This window comes from Triturus cristatus, chromosome 2_1, assembly GCF_964204655.1.
Source record: "Triturus cristatus chromosome 2_1, aTriCri1.1, whole genome shotgun sequence".
In the NCBI taxonomy this organism is placed as follows: Eukaryota; Metazoa; Chordata; class Amphibia; order Caudata; family Salamandridae; genus Triturus; species Triturus cristatus.
Window position 1 is genome coordinate 371,179,426 of NC_140581.1, and position 27,555 is coordinate 371,206,980.

At 46.5% G+C, this 27,555-nt stretch overlaps 1 protein-coding gene across 6 annotated transcripts in view; it reads right to left on the reverse strand.

The window, feature by feature from the left end:
- Positions 1-27,555, reverse strand: part of IL6ST (interleukin 6 cytokine family signal transducer) — a 563,892-nt gene that overhangs the window by 423,799 nt on the left and 112,538 nt on the right. For all 6 annotated transcript variants that reach the window (XM_085631350.1, XM_085631355.1, XM_085631352.1 and 3 more), the window contains 2 exons: positions 7,563-7,668; positions 2,269-2,349 (listed from right to left, as the gene is read on the reverse strand). In XM_085631350.1, coding sequence (XP_085487476.1) covers positions 2,269-2,335 — 67 coding nt within the window. In that variant the 5' untranslated portion in view covers positions 2,336-2,349; positions 7,563-7,668. The remainder of the gene's footprint in view (positions 1-2,268; positions 2,350-7,562; positions 7,669-27,555) is intronic.

The window sequence follows — 27,555 nt, forward strand, 5'->3', positions numbered from 1 at the left end:
AGTTTTTGAATCTGTGAAAAGATTAATTATTTCAGCTCCAGCTATTAAACCATTTACATAAGGAGCTAAATGTATAATTACTGTGGATGCAAGTGCTAAAGGTTTGGGGGCTGTTCTTAGCTAAATAGTTGGAGGTCAGGAGTGCACTATTGCTTTTGCTTCATGCACACTAAATATGGCTGAAAAGATCTATAGCACAATTGAGCGTGAAGCACTGGCATGCTCTTGGGCATCAGAGAAATTTAAAATGTACATTTGGGGAACAAAGTTTGAGCTGCACACCGATCACAAACCTTTAATATATATGCTGGGTGATAGTTGTTCAAATAAGGCTTCTTCAAGACTTATAAGGATATTAGCTAGATTACAGGAGTTCAATTTTGAGATAAAGTATATTCCGGGCGGAAGAAATGTAAGGGCTGATTGTTTATCAAGGTTACCCGTAACAGGAGATGATGTTGATGATGGTAAAAAAGCGGAATGGGATGATATGGAGTACGTATTCACTGTTAATGACAGTAATGAACAGTTCAAGATATCAGAAAAAGATTGGTTGGAGTGCTGTGACAAAGATGATTGCATGGTTCAAGTAAAGAAGTGTCTCATTGATGGTTGGCCGTGTGATAGGGGCATGTCCACAGATTTAAGATGTTTTGCTCAGGTTGCATCGGAATTATCCCTAGTTAATGATATTTTGCTAAGATAAGATTTATTTGTTCCTCCTGTTGGCCTTAGATCTAAGATTGTTTCATTAGCTCATGAGGGACATTTGGGAATATCAGCTACAGTGAAGAAAACCAAGCAGATTTATTGGTGGCCAGGAATTGACGGACATGTTAAGAGGTATGTGGAAATGTGTGCGGAATGTTTATGTTCTGACAAGCACTGGAGAATGTCAACAGCTCCCTTATGTCCTGTTACGTGGCCAAACAATGCATGGGAAAAAATTGGTCTTGATTTCACAGGTCCGTTTAATGTTTTTGGTTGTGACAAAAGATTTCTAGTTGTTGCCATTGACTACTACTCAAAGTGGTTATATTTTTCTTTGGTACGCTGTGCGGATTCTTCTTCTGTTGTTTTATTTTTGAAACATTTGTTCAGCATTGAAGGTAGAGTTAAGGAAGTAGTTACTGATAATGGGTCCCATTTTGTTTCTGAGGAATTTACAAATTTTCTCAGTAAACATGATGTTAAACATATTAGGGTACCATTGTATAGTCCAGCTTCTAATGGACTGGTGGAAAGGGCCAATACATTAATTAAAGAAGATGTGCAAACAGCAGTTGCTAACAAACTAGATGTTGTAGATTTACATTTCAAGGTTTGGAATTACAATATCACTCCACAAAGTACCACTGATGTCGTTCCTTTTGTTCTGTTAAGAGGGCGAAAATCAGTTTCTGCCATTAGTCCAACTTGGTTATTATTGACTTACATGTTGTGAGAGAACATGTCAAAGGGAAACAGAATAGCTATAAACGGAATTATGATAGGAGAATGCATGTAAAAGAAGGAACATTAAACATTGAGGATTGGGTTTTAATTAAAAAACCTAAGAAGGTTAGTAAAGGACATTCCAAGTTCTCTGAACCTGTAAAAGTTTTGAAAATTAATAAGACAGCGGTTTTACTACAGGACAGAGGATGGTGGAATAGTAACGCTTTAGTGAAGGTAACTGAGGAACAAGCTAAAATCATTTTACAAAAAATGGATTTCTCTAAAGGGGGTGAAAGACAGGATTGGTTTGATCTAGATACATTAACACATTTTAATCAAAATTGCGATAACTTTGACACAGGTGATTTTCAAAATAATGCTGAAGGGGTTGTACCACCATCTAGTACTATTCCTGGTGGTGGTGGAGACAATTTGATCAGAAGTAGTTCAAGAGTAAGATCTGCTCCTATACACTCCAGAGATTACGTGTACTATTGATTAGACATTCTTTATGTAAATGTGTTTCCTTTTAATTGCATTATGAATTTTATTGTATTTTATTTTATTAAGGAAAGGGGGGGGGTGTAATATGTGGTAACGTATTCTTATGTTGTGTTTTCTTTAAGGAATCTTTGTAAGGAATGTTCTATGTAGTAGCGTTCTCTTCCATAGAATGTTGATGTGGGCATTATTTGAGAACCTGCTGTTGAGCTGTTAGCAGGTGGTCGTGGGTCCTGTTTATTCATTAAACTACATTTAATCTTTTGATATATCTCACGTTGGAATTCTTTCTAAAGAGCATGCTACACCCACCTCAGGGACGGGTCTTACCTAGGGTGAAGCAGATCACCAGTGGAATCAAAAGAGCAGAGAGCATACTGTGCTTGCGGGCAGCCATCCCGAGTTCAATCCCTGGAAAAGACCAAAACAACTGTTTAATGTCACAATTAGTCAAAGAGATGTTGATTGTTAATTGTTCAACTTCAAATCACAGATATATATTCAACATCGTAAAGAAAAGGTGCAGACCAACAAAGTGCACTGCTTCCCCTTCCCACGAAGAAAAGCGCTAGACTGGGGCACGATGGCTAAAATCGACAGTTCAGGAAGAATATTTATTGCAGCCACAAGCTGTTTCCCTATCTGAACAGTGCTTACATTTTAAAGATATTCACAAAGCCGCTAAGCAAAAATATCACTCAGGACTGAACAGGAATGTCTATACCAGGTACTACTGTTTACCTATTTTAATACCTAATGTAATTCACACACATGGACGCTGCTCTTTCAAGACAGCAACAGGAAAGTGAACTAATGCAATGGAGTAAGCAAGCAGCAGTGGTGAATAAATCACAGTTCATGATAGGCTAAGCAAAGAGAGGAGCCAGCTGGATTGAGGGAAAGGCAATCAGTCAAATTAAATAGTGCCAGCAGGGAGGCAAAGAATGAATGAGGTTGCAAATCCTTTGGAGGTCCTACAATAAAAAAAAAAGAGTTAAGTCATGTTTTACTAAGGCATTATAGAAAGTGGGGCCGTAGCTGGACAGCAAAATGTTTTATTGGCACAAAAAATGCTTCCAAACGTCACCGCAAAATTGGAATTACATTTTTATAATACAAATAAATATGTGGTTTTCGTCCACGTGCATCTGAGTTCCACTGTTTTGTGCCCTTGTATTTTCGATATCACTTGTTTTACGTACCAGCAGCCAAACACAAAACCTACCTTCTTGCCTCCTCCCAGATAACCATAATGTGTGAATGTGCATGGAATGGTTTTTCTTTTGTCTAAGAAAAATCATTCCAAGATGGCAACCATACGTAGGTATGTGCGGCAGCCATCTTTCAGTGCTTTTCAAGATGGTCGCCATGCGTGTGGACGCACATTCGATGGCCCATTGAATGTTTTTTCCTAATACAAAAGAAAAAAAACTTGTGTGCTAAAATGTTCACTATTGAAAGGCTTTCTGCAGCACTGCATGAATGAACCATTGTGTTAAAGCGAAACCGTGATCCAAAAGAGATCACATGCGCAGTCAACACGTGAAACTTGGCGATGGTTAAGAGACAATTTACAAATAACTCAAGCAAAAGAGCCAAGTTTTAAAGTCTTTACAAAAAGTCAAACGGTTGTCAATGCTACGTATGGAAATAGGTAAAGGATTCCAATATTTAGCACATGGAGAGAAGGAGCTCCCACTTAACCAAACATGCCTGACTCTGAGCAAGACTAGAAGATTTCAAGGTCCTCTGTGAATCAGAACTGCAACACTTCAGGCAAATAAAAACAGGGCCTTACTCCTGGAATGCTTTGTGACAAGCCTAACTTTTTAGGGTACTGGGAGCCATGCACGTTTTTCAAACTGCCTTAAAGTCCTCTCCTAGAAAGACCCGGGAATAATCAGACTGCAGTATTCTGAATGAGTTGCAACCAATGCAGCACGTTTCGGAAGGTCAAACAGCATCGCCACAACAAATTTGCAATGAAGCAATCATACAATTGTTGAACATGATGTGGGCCAGGGCAGAACCCTGGAACACACAAGTTCTCAAATCTCAGAGCAGTGAGGAGGCAGGGTAACCGGCTGTCCACATTCCCTGAATAAAGGTGCAACCCATCCTAGTACCGCCCCTTCCATCCCAGTGCCACTGCAAACTCCCTCCGTCTAAAGAGCCGAAGGAGATGAGAGGCCATTTTAAAGGCCACTGATAGGGTAAGAAGCAGAGCAGCCAGGCCCTCGGTGTCCAGGGTACTTAGGATGTCATAGAAGTTAGCAGTAACAACTACCTTCATTCCAAGTCCTGGATGAAAGGAGGGACTGGGATCCCAGGAGAAGGAGGCTGAGTATTGACTGGAACTGAAGTAATCTTGGCCAGGTAAGAAAGAAGGGAAATAGTCCTGAAGACCGCAATTCGAATCAAGAGGTTTCTTGCACATCTCCATAAGAGAGAGGACAATATCCGGCATGGACAGAAGAACAATGTGCACAGGTGATGGATGGGTCAACAGGGGAGCTGGACTTCGTGGAGTTCAGAAAATTACAGGTGATCTATAAAGTACAATTTCAACAGCAGCTAAGCTGAAAGGCAAGGATACCCCTTTGGTGCCGGTTATAGTAGACAAAAAGAGAGGGTGGCCAAAGATGGAAATTACTTTCTCATCAACGTGCAGTGAAGATTGTTTTACTAAATAAGGCCCTGTGTTCTCTCCATGGTTAACAGTCTGGACAATATTTGGATATCTTTCATACTGTTAATGTTTAAGAAATGTTCTGATGCCATATTCTGTCATACTTAATATTTCTAGGCTTAGGCAACATTTCTGTTACACCGGTGCGATCTCATGTAATTTCCAGCATTTCACATAACACTGGCTGAGCAAAATTCCCAAAATGATGTCACTACAGCTGTTCACGCAAATCAAAGACAATTAACTCGAAAATACTACAGTTAAAGCACAGGAATAATACGCACAACCAGAACGAGCCCTGAATGGTTCATGGCAATTGTGTTTTTTTGTGCTTTTTTGCACAAAAAGGGACTATTTTGCACTAAAATACAGTGCTAAATGACCGGGAATGTCTTTTGTGTAATTTTTGGGAAATGTTGCATAATTACACAAAACAAAATATGCTAATTTTGCACACCCCTCATATTATTTTCTCTATTTGCAGGTTTAAAAAAAAAGGTAGAAATATTGACTGCTTGATGCAGATGGAATTCTGACGTGCTTTTAGTCTGAAGGAAGGATAGTGTAATATGGACACAATAGTTTGTCCATAAACAGAGGACCAGGTGATCAGTGTGCTCAGTGGGCCATCAATCCATAAAATCTTAAAATAAAACCCATGTTACAATAGGAAGCCAGTGCATGTACTTCCAAAGTTTTGTAACGTGTATCCATCTACAAGAGTTATAAAGTCGGAGAGCACCTGCGAGTAAAATAACAAATGAACTCTCCATAGGGGTCGTGTCGGCCGATAAGACTTGAACTATAAAACCAGTCCCCTGCCATTAATTGATTGCACAAGGAAGACAAGGTTGGTGATTAGCAGTGGTTAGATAACTCTTCAGTATGGAAAACCTGGAAAAATAGTGGACATAAAAAATGCAGTGATAAAAAATGTAGACTCTGACAAACCAGAATCGCGACTGCAAAACATGATTCATAGGTGGGTGGACACACTTGAGTGTATAGATGACCCATTCAAGTAAAGTGCATGCACTCATTACTTGTACATGGAGTAGATTTTCTGATACATTCACAAGATTGCGTTATTGGCAAACAATAGAACTATAGCCAGCAGGACAGAAATACTCTACAATAGGAAGGCATAAATCAGTATTTGAATCAATTAGCTAACTTGTTTCCTGTGTTATGACTGCACTGGGCTGGAAGTCTAACCTACAAGTGCGAGGAAAATTATCCTGAAATTTCACAAGACATTCTGTAGTCTAGCATTGTGTGTCACAAACTATTTGAGAAAAGGGGTGGGCGATAGGAATATCTTGGAGTTAATGGATCCTGTGTACAGCTCTAGCACACAGAGTGGTCCCATGTTGAGATAAGATACATTTTATGTGAAGCATCTGCTCGGGAAGTTCACTTAAAAGAACACTTAAAAGAACTGAAACACACTTCAAAGCAGATTCCACAAAAATCGATAACAAGGGCATTGTAGACTTTTAATAACTTTTTTTAATATGCGGCTTATTGCAGTTTTGTGCAGCTACTTCACCAAGCAAATAACGGATGTAGGAATAACAGAGTAAAGTTAAGTTGTCTCTAGGGAGGACTCAAACGTGCGGTCTGCTATTCATAAGAGATGTCAGCAGCGAGCCAACAAAAAACCTTGCACAATGTCAGCAGCCTGCCAATGCAAAACCTTGACAATGTCAGTAGCGAGCAGACGCAAAACCTTGCACAATGTCAGCAGCGAGCCGACACAAAACCTTGAACAATGTCAGCAGCGAGCCGACACAAAACCTTGAACAATGTCAGCAGCGAGCCAACAAAAAACCTTGCACAATGTTAGCAGCGAGCCAACACAAAACCTTGCACAATGTCTGCAGCGAGCCAACGCAAAACCTTGCACAATGTCAGCAGCGAGCCGACGCAAAACCTTGACAATGTCAGCAGCGAGCCTACGCAAAACCTTGACAATGTTAGCAGTGAGCCAACGCAAAACTTTGCACAATGTGAACTGATAATCTCAGATAGTCTTGGTTAGCTGTGAAGATCCCCCAGCCTGAAAAACCAGAGGTAATTGAATTATGACATTTATTTTGAACACGCCACCCAGGAGGAGTAACAAGCATTTGCAATGAAATAGGTCTCGCATTTGTGTGAGTTTAATCTATTGGCATTGTAAATGACAATGTCTTTTATTTATCTTTTTTGATAATTAACACATACATAAAAGGCATTGTCATTTCCGATGCCAATAGCTCAAACTCTTTAAACTGCGAGACCCATTTCATTTCAAAGAAGCGGCCGCCATTTTCCTGGGCTGCTTGGAAAGTGAAAACGTGCATGGCGCTCTGAATGTAGCAGGAAAGCATGTCATGCCTGCAGTAGGAGAAACTCATTAAAGAAAATAGTGCTTACAGACGAAATAAGAAATACCGTGTAACAACAGAAGTATAAGGGCCAGTTCTCATAGGAGGTTACAAATGAAGATAAGGCAGTTCTAAAAAGGGACTAACAAGCCTGTTAACTAATCAGAAGCCAGCATTTACAAAGGACAATGACACAAGCCAATTAAAAATATGAGCAGAGAGTGGGCGCAGCTTCAAGTCCATACTCTAATAAAGCATTGGTCAGGTTTGACCTAAAAAGTAGGTAGGTCTCTTGGCTGGTAATCTAAAATGCACTTTGAAAGATAATCCAGTAACGCTTACAAAACAAGCAACACAAAGTTTCCATCTGAAATGCTGCAACATTGATATCCAAGTGGTAGAGTATATTCACACTGATTTTGCTGACTCACGGGCCGGGAATGAATGACTTATTTGATTAAAGAATATATTTTGCATAAATTATGAAGATATGCTTTGAGAGTTATAGGGCGTGGTGCTGCATATCTTCCTTGACAGAAATACGACACTGCCAGGGCCTGTCTTACCTTATTGAAATGCTTTCAAATAATCAGCTGTAGGGGAGTACGTTCAGCAGTTTGGCATATGAAGGCACACCAAATGTAAAGTCTGTTTTTCGGTTCACTGCAAGCCCTGAAACGAAAAAACAACACGTTATTTTACTTTCGTTTAAGAAGGTGCAGCAATGATACTTCACAAAACTATGACAACTGCAGAAGCCTGCACGTAAAATAAACCACATATGGCTCATTTCCCACCACAGCCAGCAAGGGTTTCCGTGCAATCCAGAACAACTCTTTAGGGGATACGAGCTCACAATATGGCAAAGAAACAAAAACAGCTAGCGAATGTAACAAATACTGAGCCGTGCAATGCTAGGCTGCATGTGGACCTGCTCAGTGTAGTACTACTGCAAAGCACAGCACACCAATATATGTATGAGAGGGATATGGTCTAACGGCTAGAGTGGTTGACTTCGAAGCTGGGGAACCAGGTGATAGATAGATAGATAGATAGATAGATAGATAGATAGATAGATAGATAGATAGATAGATAGATAGATAGATAGATAGATAGATAGATAGATAGATAGATAGATAGATAGATAGATAGATAGATAGATAGATAGATAGATAGATAGATAGATAGATAGATAGATAGATAGATAGATAGATAGATAGATAGATAGATAGATAGATAGATAGATAGATAGATAGATAGATAGATAGATAGATAGATAGATAGATAGATAGATAGATAGATAGATAGATAGATAGATAGATAGATAGATAGATAGATAGATAGATAGTACTAGTTAGGACCTAGTTTCCATAGGAAACTCGTTTTTTGTTTTCCCAATAACTATGGCGCCGGTTGACGAATCTTTGCGAAATTTTCAAAACTTATGGCCCGTTACGGTCAGCTCCTATCTTGAAAGTTTCGGGGTGATTCAGGAAGCGGGGGCCGAGAAAAAAGGGGGGTCCCAAAACGTGTTTTCTCCATGTTATTTCCTATAGGAATCTTTAGACACGGCTACAGCCCGAACTGCTGATTGGAATTACACCAAATTTTGCACAAAGGTAGCTCTTGATTCAGAAAGAGACCTTTTTTAAATGGTGTAAATCCGTTCAGTAGTTCCAGAGAAATTAAAAAAATAGAGGTAAAAAAAATCAATTTCCCATAGGAAACTTGAGACACGGTTACAGCCAAAACTGCAGAACGGAATTACACCAGATTTGGCAAAAAGGTAGCCCTTGGTTCAGAAAGAGACCTTTTTTTTTTTAAATGGTGTAAATCCGTTCAGTAGTTGCTGAGAGACTCAAAAAATAAAAGTTTTGATATATAGAGGAACGGTGGATCCGCGCACCCTCCCGATCACGAGCTGCATTCTAATTGGCTGTCAACACTCCAAACCAGGAAATGTTGGCAGCCATCTTGTGCCTTGGTAGAACCGAGGCACAGGAAACCAGGAGAAACAAACGTGTAAAACAAGAAAAGGGGGCAGGGTAAAAACACCCTGACCCCCTAGGCCTGCTTAGGGTGTCCCACAAGGACCCCCTGGGCCAAAAAAGCATTAAAAAAAAAATATCGTCGAGATGCGGAGGATCCACAGATCCTGCCGCGATGGAAAAAAAACTAAGCGCTGGCTCCCACGCTTCGTTATTATTGAGCACCCGGGTGAGCCAAGTCTCGGGGGCAATGTTTATATTGTAATGGGGGGCCCAGAGGGGCCCCCCAGCCACAGGGACCGCCACCCCCCAGGGCTTTCTTTACATATTTGCGGGGGGCACATGGCCCCCCGGCAGCCGCGGGGACCGCCACCCCCCGGGGCTTTTCATAAATATTTGCAGGGGGGCTCATGGCCCCCCCGCTGCCCCGGGGACCGCCACCCCCCCCCCCCGGGGCTTGTGTTTAAAATGGGTGGGGTCCTCCAAGCCCCGGGGACGCCACCCCCGGGGCTTTTCTAAAATATTTGCGGGGGTCACATGGCCCCCTCGCAGCCCGGGAACGGCCAACCGGGTCTTGTTTAAAAAAAACAACAACAAAAAAAACTACCTGTGTGGGGGGGGGGGGGGCTCGAGCCACCCCCACGCCCCGGGGACCGCCACCTCCCCAGGGAACTAACTATACAAATTTGGGGGTCCTTTATGGACCCCCGAAACCCGGGGACCACCACCTCCCCGGGCTTTGCCAATGTTGAGGGGACCCGCGTGGCCCCCCCTCCTGGAGCCAGTGATGGCCCTGGGGAACGCCACCCCCCAGGGCCGGCTCCTGCAGTATCCCAGGGTGCCCACCCCAGGGACACTGCTGTTTGCAATGACAGTGCGGGGCATTGCAAACTCTGCTTTGCTTCATTGAAGTGAGAGCAAGGAAACCTACTCTCGCTTCAATGAAGCAAAGCAGAATTGCTTTTCCATAAGGGGAGCTGCATGTCAGCAGCTCCCCTTATGGAAAAGCAATGCCGGATCCCGCAGGGAGCCGGCGGGACCGTGGGGGGATTGGGGACCTCCCCACGGTCCCCAACGGATAGGGCCGGCTACAGGGGATGGGGTCCCCGGGGCCAAAAGTGGGCCACGTGGCAAATCACATGAAAGGGCACCTATTCACTGGATGATGTCATCAGTGATGTCACTGACCACGTCATGAATGATGCAATATGTGACATCATCAGCAGTGCATTGCCGGCGCGCAAGTTATAGTTAGCAGAACTAACTATAACGGAGGAATTTCAATGGTTTTGTACGAGTGAAATGGCCAGCTAACTAGAACATCCCTGAAACCTATGGTTTTTTCTGTGAATTTCTAAGGTTTTTTAAAAGCTAATTTCTAACTATAACGTCTCTGAAACCTGTTTTTTTCAGTGAATTTCAAAGGTTTTTTACATGCTAATTTTTAAATGTGATAGTAGTTATACCTATTTTTCTGTACTGATTTTCTACAGTTTTTTAACTGTTTATTTATAAATATTTTATTCATTAAATAACAATTTTCAGAAAATTGCAAAAAAATAAAATGTAAAAAAAATTCAAACTGAAATATTGATTAATTTTCTTGTTTTCATTTTTTATTTTAATATATTTATATTATTTTCTTAAAAAAAAAAACAAATTTTTTTTGGATTCGCACACTCAAAAGCGTACACATCACGGTGGGTGCACGCATTCTAGCCGCCATTTTAGAAAAGTCGTGAAGGATCCGCGTACGGTGTGCGACGGCTGCGTGTTTTTCAGTTACATCATATACATTTAATAGAACATGATGTGCGCGATTGGTATGCGACCAGTCAGCGACTCCTGCTCCCGCGCATTCGCGACACATGCGCAATACGGTACAAGATGCTTGTTCGGTTGCGGGTCCCGCGTGACGTCATATACGTGCTGGGGCGCGCTGGGTGCGCGACTCCCGCAAAAAAAAATTATGTTCCAAAATGATATGTATGTGTCTTTAATATACATATTAGGGCAAGAGATTATCTACGATATTCATAGAAATAATATATTTGTACTCATAATAAACATATTTTTCAATATATTTTCGCGAAGTCGGGTGAGTGCAGAGAACCAGGTCAGCAGAGCTGCTGTAGAGCCAGAGAAACCAGGTCAGCAGAAGAGCTTAAGAGCCAGAGAACCAGGTCAGCAGAGCTGCTTTAGAGGGAGAGAACCAGGTCAGCAGAACTGCTTTAGAGCCAGAGAACCAGGTCAGCAGAGCTCTTTAGAGGGAAAGACTCAGGTCAGCAGAGCTGCTTTAGAGCCAGAGAACCAGGTCAGCAGAGCTGCTCTAGAGCCAGAGAACCAAGTCAGCAGAGCTGCTTTAGAGCCAGAGTACCAGATCAGCACAACTGCTTTAGAGCCAGAGTACCAGGTCAGCAGAGCTCTTTAGAGGGAGAGAACCAGGTCAGCAGAGCTGCTTTAGAGCCAGAGAACCAGGTCAGCAGAGCTGGTCTAGAGCCAGAGAACCAGGTCAGTAGAGCTGCTTTAGAGCCAGAGAACCAGGTCAGCAGAACTGCTTTAGAGCCAGAGAACCAGGTCAGCAGAGCTCTTTAGAGGAAGAGAACCAGGTCAGCAGAGCTGCTCTAGAGCCAGATAACCAGGTGAGCAGAGCTGCTTTAGAGCCAGAGAACCAGGTCAGCAGAGCTGCTTTAGAGCCATTAGAGCGAGAGAACCAGGTCAGCAGAGCTGCTCTAGAGGCAGAGAAACCAGGTCAGCAGAGCTGCTTTAGAGGGAGAGAACCAGGTCAGCAGAGTTGCTTTAGAGCCAGAGAACCAGGTCAGCAGAGCTGCTCTAGAGCCAGAGAACCAGGTCAGCAGAGCTGCTTTAGAGCCATAGAACTAGGTCAGCTGAGCTGCTGTAGAGCCATAGAACTAGGTCAGCAGAGCTGCTGTAGAGCCAGCGAACCAGGTCAGCAGAGCTGCTGTAGAGCCAGAGAACCAGGTCAGCAGAGCTGCTTTAGGGCCAAGGGACCAGGTCAGCAGAGCTGCTCTAGAGCCAGAGAACCGGGTCAGCAGAACTGCTTTAGAGCCATAGAACCGGGTCAGCAGAGCTGCTGTAGAGCCAGAGAACCAGGTCAGCAGAGCTGTTGTAGAGCCAGGGAACCAGGTCAGCAGCGCTGCTCTAGAGCCTAAGAACTAGGTCAGCAGAGCTGCTGTAGAGCCAGAGAACCAGGTCAGCAGAGCTGCTGTAGAGCCAGAGAACCAGGTCAGCAGAGCTGCTGTAGAGCCAGAGAAACCAGGTCAGCAGAGCTGCTGTAGAGCCAGAGAAACCAGGTCAGCAGAGCTGCTTTAGAGCCAGAGAACCAAGCCAGCAGAGCTGCTTTAGAGCCAGAGAACCAGGTCAGCAGAGCTGCTCTAGAGCCAGAGAACCAAGTCAGCAGAGCTGCTTTAGAGCCAAAGAACCAAGTCAGCAGAACTGCTTTAGAGCCATAGAACCGGGTCAGCAGAGCTGCTTTAGAGCCAGAGAACCAGGTCAGCAGAGCTGTTGTAGAGCCAGAGAACCAGATCAGCAGAGCTGCTCTGTAGCCTAAGAATTAGGTCAGCAGAGCTGCTCTAGAGCCACAAAAACCAGGTCAGCAGACCTGCTGTAGAGCCACAAAAACCAGGTCAGCAGAGCTGCTTTAGAGGGAGAGAACCAGGTCAGCAAAGCTGCTCTAGCTGACACATACTGACTGACACGGACACCGACTGACACGGACACCGACTGACACGGACACCGACTGACACGGACACCGACTGACACGGACACCGACTGACACGGACACCGACTGACACGGACACCGACTGACACGGACTGGGACACCGACTGACACGGACTGGGACACCGACTGACACGGACTGGGACACCGACTGACACGGACTGGGACACCGACTGACACGGACTGGGACACCGACTGACACGGACTGGGACACCGACTGACACGGACTGGGACACCGACTGACACGGACTGGGACACCGACTGACACGGACTGGGACACCGACTGACACGGACTGGGACACCGACTGACACGGACTGGGACACCGACTGACACGGACTGGGACACCGACTGACACGGACTGGGACACCGACTGACACGGACTGGGACACCGACTGACACGGACTGGGACACCGACTGACACGGACTGGGACACCGACTGACACGGACTGGGACACCGACTGACACGGACTGGGACACCGACTGACACGGACTGGGACACCGACTGACACGGACTGGGACTCCGACTGACACGGACTGGGACTCCGACTGACACGGACTGGGACTCCGACTGACACGGACTGGGACTCCGACTGACACGGACTGGGACTCCGACTGACACGGACTGGGACTCCGACTGACACGGACTGGGACTCCGACTGACACGGACTGGGACTCCGACTGACACGGACTGGGACTCCGACTGACACGGACTGGGACTCCGACTGACACGGACTGGGACTCCGACTGACACGGACTGGGACTCCGACTGACACGGACTGGGACTCCGACTGACACGGACTGGGACTCCGACTGACACGGACTGGGACTCCGACTGACACGGACTGGGACTCCGACTGACACGGACTGGGACTCCGACTGACACGGACTGGGACTCCGACTGACACGGACTGGGACTCCGACTGACACGGACTGGGACTCCGACTGACACGGACTGGGACTCCGACTGACACGGACTGGGACTCCGACTGACACGGACTGGGACTCCGACTGACACGGACTGGGACTCTGACTGACACGGACTGGGACTCTGACTGACTGACTGGGACTCTGACTGACTGGGACTCTGACTGACTGGGACTCTGACTGACTGGGACTCTGACTGACTGACTGGGACTCTGACTGACTGGGACTCTGACTGACTGACTGGGACTCTGACTGACTGACTGGGACTCTGACTGACTGACTGGGACTCTGACTGACTGACTGGGACTCTGACTGACTGACTGGGACTCTGACTGACTGACTGGGACTCTGACTGACTGACTGGGACTCTGACTGACTGACTGGGACTCTGACTGACTGACTGGGACTCTGACTGACTGACTGGGACTCTGACTGACTGACTGGGACTCTGACTGACTGACTGGGACTCTGACTGACTGACTGGGACTCTGACTGACTGACTGGGACTCTGACTGACTGACTGGGACTCTGACTGACTGACTGGGACTCTGACTGACTGACTGGGACTCTGACTGACTGACTGGGACTCTGACTGACTGACTGGGACTCTGACTGACTGACTGGGACTCTGACTGACTGACTGGGACTCTGACTGACTGACTGGGACTCTGACTGACTGACTGGGACTCTGACTGACTGACTGGGACTCTGACTGACTGACTGGGACTCTGACTGACTGACTGGGACTCTGACTGACTGACTGGGACTCTGACTGACTGACTGGGACTCTGACTGACTGACTGGGACTCTGACTGACTGACTGGGACTCTGACTGACTGACTGGGACTCTGACTGACTGACTGGGACTCTGACTGACTGACTGGGACTCTGACTGACTGACTGTGACTCTGACTGACTGACTGTGACTCTGACTGACTGTGACTCTGACTGACTGTGACTCTGACTGACTGTGACTCTGACTGACTGTGACTCTGACTGACTGTGACTCTGACTGACTGTGACTCTGACTGACTGTGACTCTGACTGACTGTGACTCTGACTGACTGTGACTCTGACTGACTGTGACTCTGACTGACTGTGACTGACTGAGACTCTGAACGACACTGACTGAACGACACTGACTGAACGACACTGACTGAACGACACTGACTGAACGACACTACTCACTCCCTTCTACTCTCTACTACTCACTCTCTACTACTCACTCTCACTCCTCACTCTCTACTACTCTACTACTCTCTATACTACTCTCTACCACTCACTCTCTATCTACTACTACTACTCACTCTCTACCACTCACTACTCACTCTCTACCACTCACTACTCACTACTCACTCTCTACCACTTACCACTACACTCTACCACTCACTCTACCACTCACTCTACCACTACTCTCTACCACTACTCTCTACCACTACTCTCTACCACTCACTCTCTACCACTACTCTCTACCACTACTCTCTACCACTACTCTCTACCACTCACTCTACCACTACTCTCTACCACTACTCTCTACCACTCACTCTACTACTACTCTCTACCACACACTCGCTACTACTCTCTACTACTACTACTACTCTCTACCACACACTCTCTACTACTACTACTACTCACTCTCTACCACTCACTACTACTCTCTACTACTACTCTCAACTACCCTCTACCACTCACTCTACCACTCACTACTACTCTCTACCACTCACTCTCTAATACTCTCTACCACTACCTCTATCACTCACTCTTCTACCACTCACTCTACTACTCACTCTCTACTACTACTACTCTCTACTACTACTACTCACTACACCTCTCCCTCTCCACCTCTCCCTCTCCACCTCTCCCTCTCCACCTCTCCCTCTCCACCTCTCCCTCTATACCTCTCCCTCTATACCTCTCCCTCTCCCTCTGACTGAACGACACTGACTGAACGACACTACTCACTCCCTTCTACTCTCTACTACTCACTCTCTACTACTCACTCTCACTCCTCACTCTCTACTACTCTACTACTCTCTATACTACTCTCTACCACTCACTCTCTACTACTACTACTCTCTAATACTCACTCTCTACCACTCACTCTCTACTACTACTACTCACTCTCTACCACTCACTACTCACTCTCTACCACTCACTACTCACTACTCACTCTCTACCACTTACCACTACACTCTACCACTCACTCTACCACTACTCTCTACCACTCACTCTACCACTACTCTCTACCACTACTCTCTACCACTACTCTCTACCACTACTCTCTACCACTACTCTCTACCACTACTCTCTACCACTACTCTCTACCACTACTCTCTACCACTACTCTCTACCACTACTCTCTACCACTACTCTCTACGACTCACTCTACCACTACTCTCTACCACTACTCTCTACCACTCACTCTACCACTACTCTCTACCACTACTCTCTACCACTACTCTCTACCACTACTCTCTACCACTCGCTCTACTACTACTCTCTACCACACACTCGCTACTACTCTCTACTACTACTACTACTACTCTCTACCACACACTCTCTACTACTACTACTCACTCTCTACCACTACTCTCAACTACCCTCTACCACTCACTCTACCACTCACTACTACTACTCTCTACCACTCACTCTCTAATACTCTCTACCACTACCTCTATCACTCACTCTCTTCTACCACTCACTCTACTACTCACTCTCTACTACTACTACTCACTCTCTACTACTACTACTACTCTCTACTACTACTACTCACTACACCTCTCCCTCTCCACCTCTCCACCTCTCCCTCTCCACCTCTCCACCTCTCCCTCTCCACCTCTCCCTCTACACCTCTCCACCTCTCCACCTCTCCACCTCTCCACCTCTCCCTCTACACCTCTCCACCTCTCCACCTCTCCCTCTACACCTCTCCACCTCTCCCTCTCCACCTCTCCCTCTCCACCTCTCCCTCTCCACCTCTCCCTCTCCACCTCTCCCTCTACACCTCTCCCTCTACACCTCTCCACCTCTCCCTCTACACCTCTCCCTCTACACCTCTCCACCTCTCCCTCTCCACCTCTCCCTCTCCACCTCTCCCTCTCCACCTCTCCCTCTCCACCTCTCCCTCTACACCTCTCCCTCTACACCTCTCCACCTCTCCCTCTACACCTCTACACCTCTCCCTCTACACCTCTCCACCTCTCCCTCTACACCTCTCCACCTCTCCCTCTACACCTCTACACCTCTCCCTCTACACCCTCTCCACCTCTCCCTCTACACCTCTCCACCTCTCCACCTCTCCACCTCTCCCTCTACACCTCTCCACCTCTCCCTCTACACCTCTCCACCTCTCCCTCTACACCTCTCCACCTCTCCCTCTACACCTCTCCACCTCTCCCTCTACACCTCTACACCTCTCCCTCTACACCTCTCCACCTCTCCCTCTACACCTCTCCACCTCTCCACCTCTCCCTCTACACCTCTCCACCTCTCCCTCTACACCTCTACACCTCTCCCTCTACACCTCTACACCTCTCCCTCTCCACCTCTCCCTCTACACCTCTCCCTCTACACCTCTACACCTCTCCCTCTACACCTCTACACCTCTCCCTCTACACCTCTACACCTCTCCCTCTCCACCTCTCCCTCTACACCTCTCCACCTCTCCCTCTCCACCTCTCCCTCTACACCTCTACACCTCTCCCTCTACACCTCTCCCTCTACACCTCTCCACCTCTCCCTCTACACCTCTCCCTCTACACCTCTCCCTCACACCTCTCCACCTCTCCCTCTACACCTCTCCCTCTCCACCTCTCCCTCTACACCTCTCCACCTCTCCCCCTCTCCCTCTACACCTCTCCCTCTACACCTCTCCACCTCTCCCTCTCCACTCTCCCTCTACACCTCCCTCTACACCTCTCCCTCTACACCTCTCCCTCTACACCTCTCCCTCTACACCTCTCCACCCTCCCTCTCCACCTCTCCCTCTCCACCTCTCCCTCTACACCTCTCCACCTCTCCCTCTCCACCCTCTCCACCTCTCCCTCTACACCTCTCCACCTCTCCCTCTACACCTCTCCACCTCTCCCTCTACACCTCTACACCTCTCCACCTCCCCTCTACACCTCTACACCTCTCCCTCTACACCTCTACCTCTCCACCTCTCCCTCTACACCTCTCCCTCTACACCTCTCCCTCTACACCTCTCCCTCTACACCTCTACACCTCTCCCTCTACACCTCTACACCCTCCCTCTACACCTCTACACCTCTCCCTCTACACCTCTACACCTCTCCCTCTACACCTCTACACCTCTCCACCTCTACACCTCTCCCTCTACACCTCTCCCTCTACACCTCTACACCTCTCCCTCTACACCTCTACACCTCCCCTCTACACCTCCCCTCTACACCTCTCCCTCTACACCTCTCCCTCTACACCTCTCCCTCTACACCTCTCCCTCTACACCTCTCCCTCTACACCTCTCCCTCTACACCTCTCCCTCTACACCTCTCCCTCTACACCTCTCCCTCTACACCTCTCCACCTCTCCCTCTACACCTCTCCACCTCTCCCTCTACACCTCTCCACCTCTCCCTCTACACCTCTCCCTCTACACCTCTCCACCTCCCCTCCACCTCTCCACCTCTCCCTCTCCACCTCTCCACCTCTCCCTCTCCACCTCTCCCTCTCCACCTCTCCACCTCTCCCTCTACACCTCTCCACCTCTCCCTCTACACCTCTCCACCTCTCCCTCTACACCTCTCCACCTCTCCCTCTCCACCTCTCCACCTCTCCCTCTACACCTCTACACCTCTACACCTCTACACCTCTACACCTCTCCCTCTACACCTCTCCCTCTACACCTCTCCCTCTACACCTCTCCCTCTACACCTCTCCCTCTACACCTCTCCCTCTACACCTCTCCCTCTACACCTCTCCCTCTACACCTCTCCCTCTCCACCTCTCCCTCTACACCTCTCCACCTCTCCCTCTACACCTCTCCACCTCTCCCTCTACACCTCTCCACCTCTCCCTCTACACCTCTCCACCTCTCCACCTCTCCACCTCTCCACCTCTACACCTCTACACCTCTCCACCTCTCCACCTCTCCCTCTACACCTCTCCACCTCTCCCTCTACACCTCTCCACCTCTCCCTCTACACCTCTCCACCTCTCCCTCTACACCTCTCCACCTCTCCCTCTACACCTCTCCACCTCTCCCTCTACACCTCTCCCTCTACACCTCTCCACCTCTCCCTCTACACCTCTCCCTCTACACCTCTCCACCTCTCCCTCTACACCTCTCCACCTCTCCCTCTACACCTCTCCACCTCTCCCTCTACACCTCTACCTCTACACCTCTCCACCTCTCCCTCTACACCTCTACACCTCTCCCTCTACACCTCTACACCTCTCCCTCTACACCTCTCCCTCTACACCTCTCCCTCTACACCTCTCCCTCTACACCTCTCCCTCTACACCTCTCCCTCTACACCTCTCCCTCTACACCTCTCCCTCTACACCTCTCCCTCTACACCTCTCCCTCTACACCTCTCCCTCTACACCTCTCCCTCTACACCTCTCCCTCTACACCTCTCCCTCTACACCTCCCCCTCTACACCTCCACCTCTACACCTCTCCACCTCTCCCTCTACACCTCTCCCTCTACACCTCTCCCTCTACACCTCTCCCTCTACACCTCTCCCTCTACACCTCTCCCTCTACACCTCTCCCTCTACACCTCTCCCTCTACACCTCTCCAATTTGTTAATGAAATAGAAGAGGATTTGAGAAGTCACTCAAAATGTGCCCTAATTTTCCTTTCTGCAGCACTAATCATACTTTCTATGGCAAAATGAACCCCCTCATTGTGCTCCTTTTTAAATTAAATGTTTTAAGAGTTACCACTTTATTCCAATCAAGATGGCGTCAGGTGTGCCATACGTTTGTCATAAGTAGGAATGTTAGCGCTCTAGTTGTTCTTTGGAACACTCTGGGAAGCTGCAGTATAACACAAAGGAATCAACTGACAGTCTCTGCCCTTGTCGGATGTACATGTTTTACTGAGAATGTCAGACTTAATTCTCACATGACTGAGAAAGATAATGTGAATTTACAGAAAATATGCTCTCAGTTTAGCCTATAGAGCATCTTCCAAACCTCTGTGGGAAAAGCATGAGAATATAGTTCTCTCAAACATGATTCATATCATCCCGGCAGAAGGCTTTTTCACATGGTAAAATCACCTTAGAACATACCACAGTTCCCAAAATGAGTATGGTACCATCAACAAATGATTTATAATGTAACTAAAGTCTTAAAACCTTCTATTAACTACAATGCTTTTTAATGAGGTGCTATCATGTATATTGGTCCGAAGATGGCTGCCAACACTTCTTGGATGAAGTGCTGACAGCCAATCAGATCTCACAATGAGATGTGTGGTTAGGCTCTGCCCAGATATATATGTGATTTTACTTTTGATTTTCTCAGGAACTAATGAACGGATTTACATCATTTAAGCAAAAGGCACGACTCTGAACCAAGGTCTACCTTTCTGCCAAATTTGGCATAATTCCGTTCAGCAGTTCGGGCTGTAGCTGCGGCTAAAGGTCCTATGGGAAATTGTATGGGGAATACACGTTTTGGGACCCCCCTTTTTTCTCGGCCCCCACTACACGAATCCTCCCGAGACTTTCAGGATAGGAGCGGACCGGAGCTGGCCAAAAGTTTTGAAAATTTTGCAAAGATTCGTCAATCGGCGCTAAAGTTATTGGGAATAGAATGTTGCGGATTTCCTATGGAAAATAGGTCCTAACTATAACTACCCACTGGCGACCGCCAGAAGGTAATACGCGCACACACACACACACACACGTAATATATATATATATATATACACACACACACACATACATACATATAGAACAAACCCTTTCTTCCTCAAAAGAAACGGTACTCCAGGATGCTTTACTTTGTTTATTTTGCAACAAGAAGCCAAACACCAACGCGTTTCGCCATTAAGGCTTGTTCACGGCTTGCGGCATCCCTCCCTGAGCCTTTGCAGGACTATGGACTCAATAAAACAGGGCCTGTCTTTTTTTTTAAGGGGAGGGGCATGAGCCAATAGTGGCCCCGGGGACCGCATTTCCAAGGGCCTTACATGGGCGCCTAGGTGCCCACCCACGTCACACACAGCACATTATTCCGAGAGCCGCAGGGGAACAGGGGACGACCCAGGGCCCCTGAATACACCTATTCTAGGGGCAGAGGGAGTCAGAATTGCTCCCGCCCAGCAGAGACATCAGTTTTTAATTTTTCCCGTTGGGCATGAGCAATCGGAGTTTCTCTCCGCAAGAGCGCGGGCCCGAGAAACAAAATCTTCTCCCACCCAGCAGGAGTATTTTGAAAGCACCTGCCAGGTGGGCGCAGAAATGTTTCCCTGCCATGCTCATGTGGGTAGGGTAGGGAAACGGTCTCCTGGGGATGGGCTCTCATAGTAGAACAAGACCCGGGGATGGGATCCCCAGGATATTTTACATGCTATGGGGTGGTGGGGGCTGCGCGCCCCTTTCATTTTGAATTGGCCCTGGCCAATGATGTCTCCTGGGCCTCGAAGAGGCTCAGGGAGAGGGAGTCGCGGGCCCCTGTCCCTTTTATTTGACACGGCTTCCCTGGCCAGACCACTAGTGCTGGGGGGTAGGGTATTCCTATCCTGCCACCTTATATCTTTTTTTAAAGTAATTCCCTCGTAGCCACCCTCCCAGATATACAAATATTTTTTAACCATAATTTTACAATAACTACTTAACGAATTTACACAAACTCACAAAAAGCACGTTTCCTGGACCAAGATCTACCATCCTGCCAAATTTGGTGAAATTCTGTTCAGCAATTTTTGCAATATTGCATTAGAAAAAAGTCTATGGAAAATGCATTGGGATTTTGCGTTTTAGGACCCTCCCTTTTTCTCGGCCCCCGCTTGACGGATCACCCCTTAACAGCACATTTTTGGAAAGTTTTGTGAAGATTCGTCAAACAGCGTCAAACGTAATAGCAAACCAAAAAGACATTTCTTATGGAAACGCAGTTCTAACCATAAAAACCCAGTGACGACCGCCATTGGGTAATTATGTGAGTGATGAAATATGTGAGGTCATAAGCAGTGCATGGCAGGGTTACAACTTAGGAAGCTCAATAAACTTTAACTAGTGAATATCAGTTATTTCCTGTTTTTATATTATTGCAAGGACTAACTAGAACTCCACTTTCATCTTTTTTTCTGATTTATATATAAAAAAATGTATACAGTGGCAGTTGCAACTGAAGTTGTGGTTCAGCTGCACTTTATATTCAAAGGCATTTTTTGATCTGCCTATAACATTAGCCCATGAACGGATCTGCACCAAACTTGGCAATCGTTTCGTGTAAGAAATTAAACAAGCCATAAGAGAGAGCCTGCTACCAAAATCCTAAATCGTGTTGTACCCCTCGCTCAGGTGAATAGGGAAGCCTACTGGGTTTTTAAAAAAACCCTCACCCACCAACACTAGTTAGTGGCATGCGTCATCCATAGGGTGCCCATCCAAGATACCTTGTGCATCTGGGTGTGCTTCAACGCCCGAGTTAGAGGAGCAGGTTTTATTTCGTTTTGCAAGCATCAGGAAAGTATAATTACCTCAAGGTCTCCCATCACTGAAGGTGATATTTAATTATGGGAACATTAGGTAAGGTTAAAAACATAGGTGGATGTGGGCAGAAACTATTATGATCTCCCACATCCCAGGGGAAAAAAGTTTTAAGGGGGAAAGAGGCTGACAAAAAAAAAAAAATAATAAAAAGAAGATTTTCACCCATTGGCCAGGCTTTCGACCAAACCCTGCTGCACGCCGCCAAAGGTCATGCACAACAGGGGTTGTGCGCTCACAGTAAGGTGTGGGCTTCTACAAATACATCCTCGACCCCTCCCAATCCAGATTCCGCAGAAACCACAACACCAAGACCACCCTCCTGGCCGCTACAGACGACATTCGCACGCTCCTCGAACAAGGCCACACCGCAGCCCTCATCCTACTCAACCTCTCTGCATCCTTCGACACAGTCTCCACGGCACTCTCGCAGCCAGACTCCACATCGCCGGAATACAGGGCACCGCCCTCGACAAGCTCTGCTCCTTCCTCGGCGGCAGAACCCAAAGGATCAAATTCCTGCCTTTCCTCTCCGAACCCACAGAGTTCAACTGCGGAGAACCACAAGGATCATCGCTCAGTCCCACGCTCTTCAACATCTACATGGCCCCCCTTGCCGCCATCGTCAGACAGCATGGACTCAGCATTGTACCCTACACCGACGACACCCAGCGCATCCTCTCCCTCATGAAGGACCCCGAAACCACCAGACTTCGCTTCCAAGAAGGAATCAAAGACGTTACAGCTTGGATGAGCAGCAGCTGTCAAACTCAAATCAGCTTGGGACAACTCCTGGTGGCCCCCCCGCCCTCGGTACCCCCCACCCCCACAGACCACACCCAGACCCTCAGCATCATTCTCTACTGCTCCCTCACCATGACCCGACAGATCAACGCCGTGGCCTCCACCTGCTTCAACACCCTCTGCATCCTCCGCAAGACCTCCAAGTGGATCCCCTCGGAACCAGAAAGAGTTACACACACACTCATATAATAAGCAGACTGGACTATGGAAACACCCTCTACGCTGGAATCAACAAATCCCTACTACGCAAACTACAGACCATCCAGAACACCGCGGCCAGACTCGTCCTCAGCATCCCCGACATGAGCACATCACCAAACACCTGCGAGACCTCCACTGGCTCCCTGTCGAGAAGAGAGTAACCTTCAAGCTACTCACCTACGCCTACAAATCCCTCCACAACATAAGACCCAAAAACCTCAAAGATAGAATCTCCTTCCAAGTACCAAAAGAAACCTACGCTTCGCCTACCTCGCCCTAGCAGAAACCCTGCACATCCGCAGAACCAGAGTGGGTGGAAGGGCCTTCTCCTACATCGCGGCCAAAGCTTGGAACGAACTCCCAGTCAACATCAGTCCCTCCCCTACTCTGCACACCTGCAGGAAGAGCCTCAAGACCTGGTTCTTCGGCTGAACCACAGCTGCACTCCCCCCACCCAGCACCTTGAAACCCCCTGATTGATTGATTAGGAGGGGTCCAGTAGAAAGCCCTGCTATCCCAAAGGCCATTGCCATCGTAGGTTGTCCAGCCACAGGGGGCAGTACATTTGGCTTGGTCACTATACGTGGCCTTCGGAGGTTGACAAAGTAAATATTATTTTTTTTACCTGGAAAGTCACTGAAAAAACTTGGTTAAAAATTGATTTAGGAGTTTGGCTCAAATGAACACCACTAAAACTCTCTAGTTATGGTCAAAGTGCACAGCATAATTTGGGTCACCCGCCATGGTGAATACACAACTTATCGCAATGGCACAGGAGCGCAAGACAGACTATAGATGTGTGGATTCTTTTTGTGGGTTGCAAACCATAAATGTTAAATTTCAGTGGTTCTGCCCTTTTGAGCGAGAATCATAAATCGGTTTATACTGTGAAATGTGGGTATGTATATATATATGCCTGTATGTGTACATTATATATGTATGACACAAACACACGAACACATATATATATACACACACATTTTACAGCAAAACTGTCACAAATAAAGCATTTCCTATGGAAACGCAGACCTAACTACAGCTATATTATATATATATACATACATACACACATATACACACACATATATGCGCGCACACAAATATATGCGCACACATACATATGCACACACACACATACATATACACACACATAAATAGTTAAACTGGCACATGCATCAACAAAGACTTTTGCGATTCCTTAATTGCGATTTTTAAGGAATCGCAATTAAGGAATTGCAAAAGCCTATGCATGTAGGAATCGCTATAAAAATAGCGATTCCTACAAATTCCTTAATTGCGACTCGCAAATTGCGAGTCGCAATTAAGGAATGCCGTCCCATTCATTCCTATGGGCCTCCAGGCCCATAGGAATGAATTGGAGATTGCATGAGCAATTTGCGAGTACCAATAGGTACTCGCAAATTGCTCATGCAATTTCAAGGGTGCAAGGGTGTCAAAATGACACCCTATTGCACCCCTGAAATTGATCTGTGCACATATGTTGCACACACACACGCTCTAAGGGCATGTGTGTGCGCAACATGAAACTTTGAAAAATGCACAAAAGTGCTTTTTTCAAAGTTTTTGCAAATTACCATGAAGTTCAACTTCATGGTAATTTGCTCCCCCTATTAGCGAAATCGCTAATTTTTTTTAACTTTCATGCATTGCATTTAAGGAATCTAAATTTGGGATTCCTTAAATGCAATCGCAATTTAAGGAATCGCAATTTAGAGATTCCTAAATTGCGATTTTTGCATTTGGGATAATGCATCCCAAATGCAAAAATACCGGTCACAAAGGGGCAGATTCTGAGAATCTGCCCGTTTGCGACCGGTTTTTACATTGATGCATGTGCCTGATAGTTAGGTAGTTAGGTCTGCATTTCAATAGGGAATGCCTTTTTTGCTTTGGTAGTAATTTTGTAGTCGTCTGACGAAACATCACAAAACATTAAAAAGTGGCTTGTTTTGGCTAGTTTGTGCATGGAATTAAACCAAATTTGGCAAAAAGCTAGATATCGCTCCAGAAAGTGTGCTTTTGTGATTTGGTGTAAATACCTTCAGTAGTTTGAGAAATTAAAGATAAAAAATATTTGCATATATGGACAGTTTGGTTCGAGTGCCTCTCGTGTAAGTTCCTTTGAAACAAAACCAATTTTAAAATAGAGTGTTTTGATTGGCCTAGTAGGTCGCCCCTCCTCCCCCCCTCTTGGGCTAACTTGCTCCCACAGGACTAGGGCTCCAACGAGAGCGAGTGATCCAATTGGCTGGCCGCAACATGAGGAAAGAAATGCTGCAGTAGCCTTGACCGGACATTAGGACTTTGTCCACGTTTCTGAAGTATTCTGAAAAAGACATAAGGGGGCTGCGTAGCGATACCTTGCCTTGTAGCCCTTGTGGGGAGGTTCCAGAGAACCCCACGGGGCCAAAGTAATAAGAACAACATTTTTAAAGCTGTAATCCCACGGGATTGCGGCACATTAAAAAATTAAATGCCAGCTTGAATTTTTTCATTTAAGTAATTTGACCCCCAGAGTAGGTGAAGGCTCAGGAGTATAAATAATTGGAGTGGGAGGGTATGAGTGGGAACACCCTCTCCAAGCCACTCCCTGCTCCTGGGATTCCATCATCTGGAGCGGAATGCACATTAAAGGCGAGTGGGGCATGCTGGCCTCTACTGGACCCCAGGGACTGCATTCCCAGGGACGAATACTAAATAGAAGGGGAGGAGGGGCATGTCACTTTTCAGCTCGGTGTGGATGCCACTAGATAATCCTATGCTTAAAATCTTTGCTGTAAAAATATCAAAAGACTTTGTTCACTTGTTAGCTTGGCATGGATAGCACTGTTCTAATCCTGTGCTTAAAAAATCTATTTTTCTAGCTGACATTTCAGGTGAGCAGATTCAGAGTATCTGTAATCTATTATCCTGAACAGAAATCAGACTCGACAGCTCAATCGCCCCATTGATACAAAAACCACCATGATAACTACCCCTCAAGAGTCATTTACAGAACTGAGCTCCCCAAAAAGAATTAAAGACAAAGATATCCTACCACTGAAAAAACAATGCCAAATGGTCTGATTTTAAACCTATGACAGAAGAGGGAAGTCTTCAAAATAATCAAACTGGAAGCCCACATCCCACACTGCTGAACCCCTCTCGTCCACTCTAGTATATCCTCACCCACATAATCGCCCCGTTTTAGACCAATATCAATGCCTCTCTCGCATCAGGCCATGTACCTGACTTACTCCAACTAGGCCAAGTCACACCCATTATAAAAAAAATCAGGGGCGGACCCGAATTACCTCAACAACATCAAACCATTCACCAGCCTTCCGTTCCTACTCCAACTCAACCAACACATTGAGGAAGTCAACCTCCATGACACATTCTAATCAGGATTCAGGAAAGGATGTAGCACGGAAACTGATGCTCAATATATCAGCGGGCACTCACAGATTCCAGATGAAAGTGACTCCTGGAAAGGATGTAGCACGGAAACTGATGCTCAATATATCAGCGGGCACTCACAGATTCCAGATGAAAGTGACTCCTGCCTCCTAATTCTACACAAATTATCGGCTGCATTTTATACAGTAAATCATCATGCTTTACTCAAGACTCTCAGGAACAGCACTGGTATCAATGGCACAGTCCTAAGATGGTTCAGGTCCTATCTGCAACATCAGTCTCAGCAAATAAAAATCGACAGCTGTCTCTCGCGGCCAGCTCTAATTCCACAAGGTGTACAAGAAGGCTCAATCCCCTCCCCAGCCCTTTTTAATCTCTTCATGGCACCCCTCAAAGCTATTCTAATTCAAGCCGGGGTCAAATATCACTTTTATGCTGATGACACAACTCTACTGCAAAATAGCTTCATCCAGAGGTACTGGTCATATAAATACCACACTAAATAAGATTAATACTTGGTTAAACTCCAATCACCTAAAGCTGAACCCCAACACGAAGGAACTACTCCTCCTCTTCCCAAAAAAGAACCTCTACCAATCTAATGGGTCAAGAATCTGGATGCCCCCAACTGTTCTTTCACTTTCGAAAAAAGTCACCCTGGACCAAAACCTGTCTATGAGAGACATCAACACTTCTGCCAAAGGGAAGTTCTTTATGCTAAAACATCTCAAAAAAATCAAACCAATTATGCCACCTTAAGATCTAAAGAATGTAGTGCAATCACTTGTCCTCT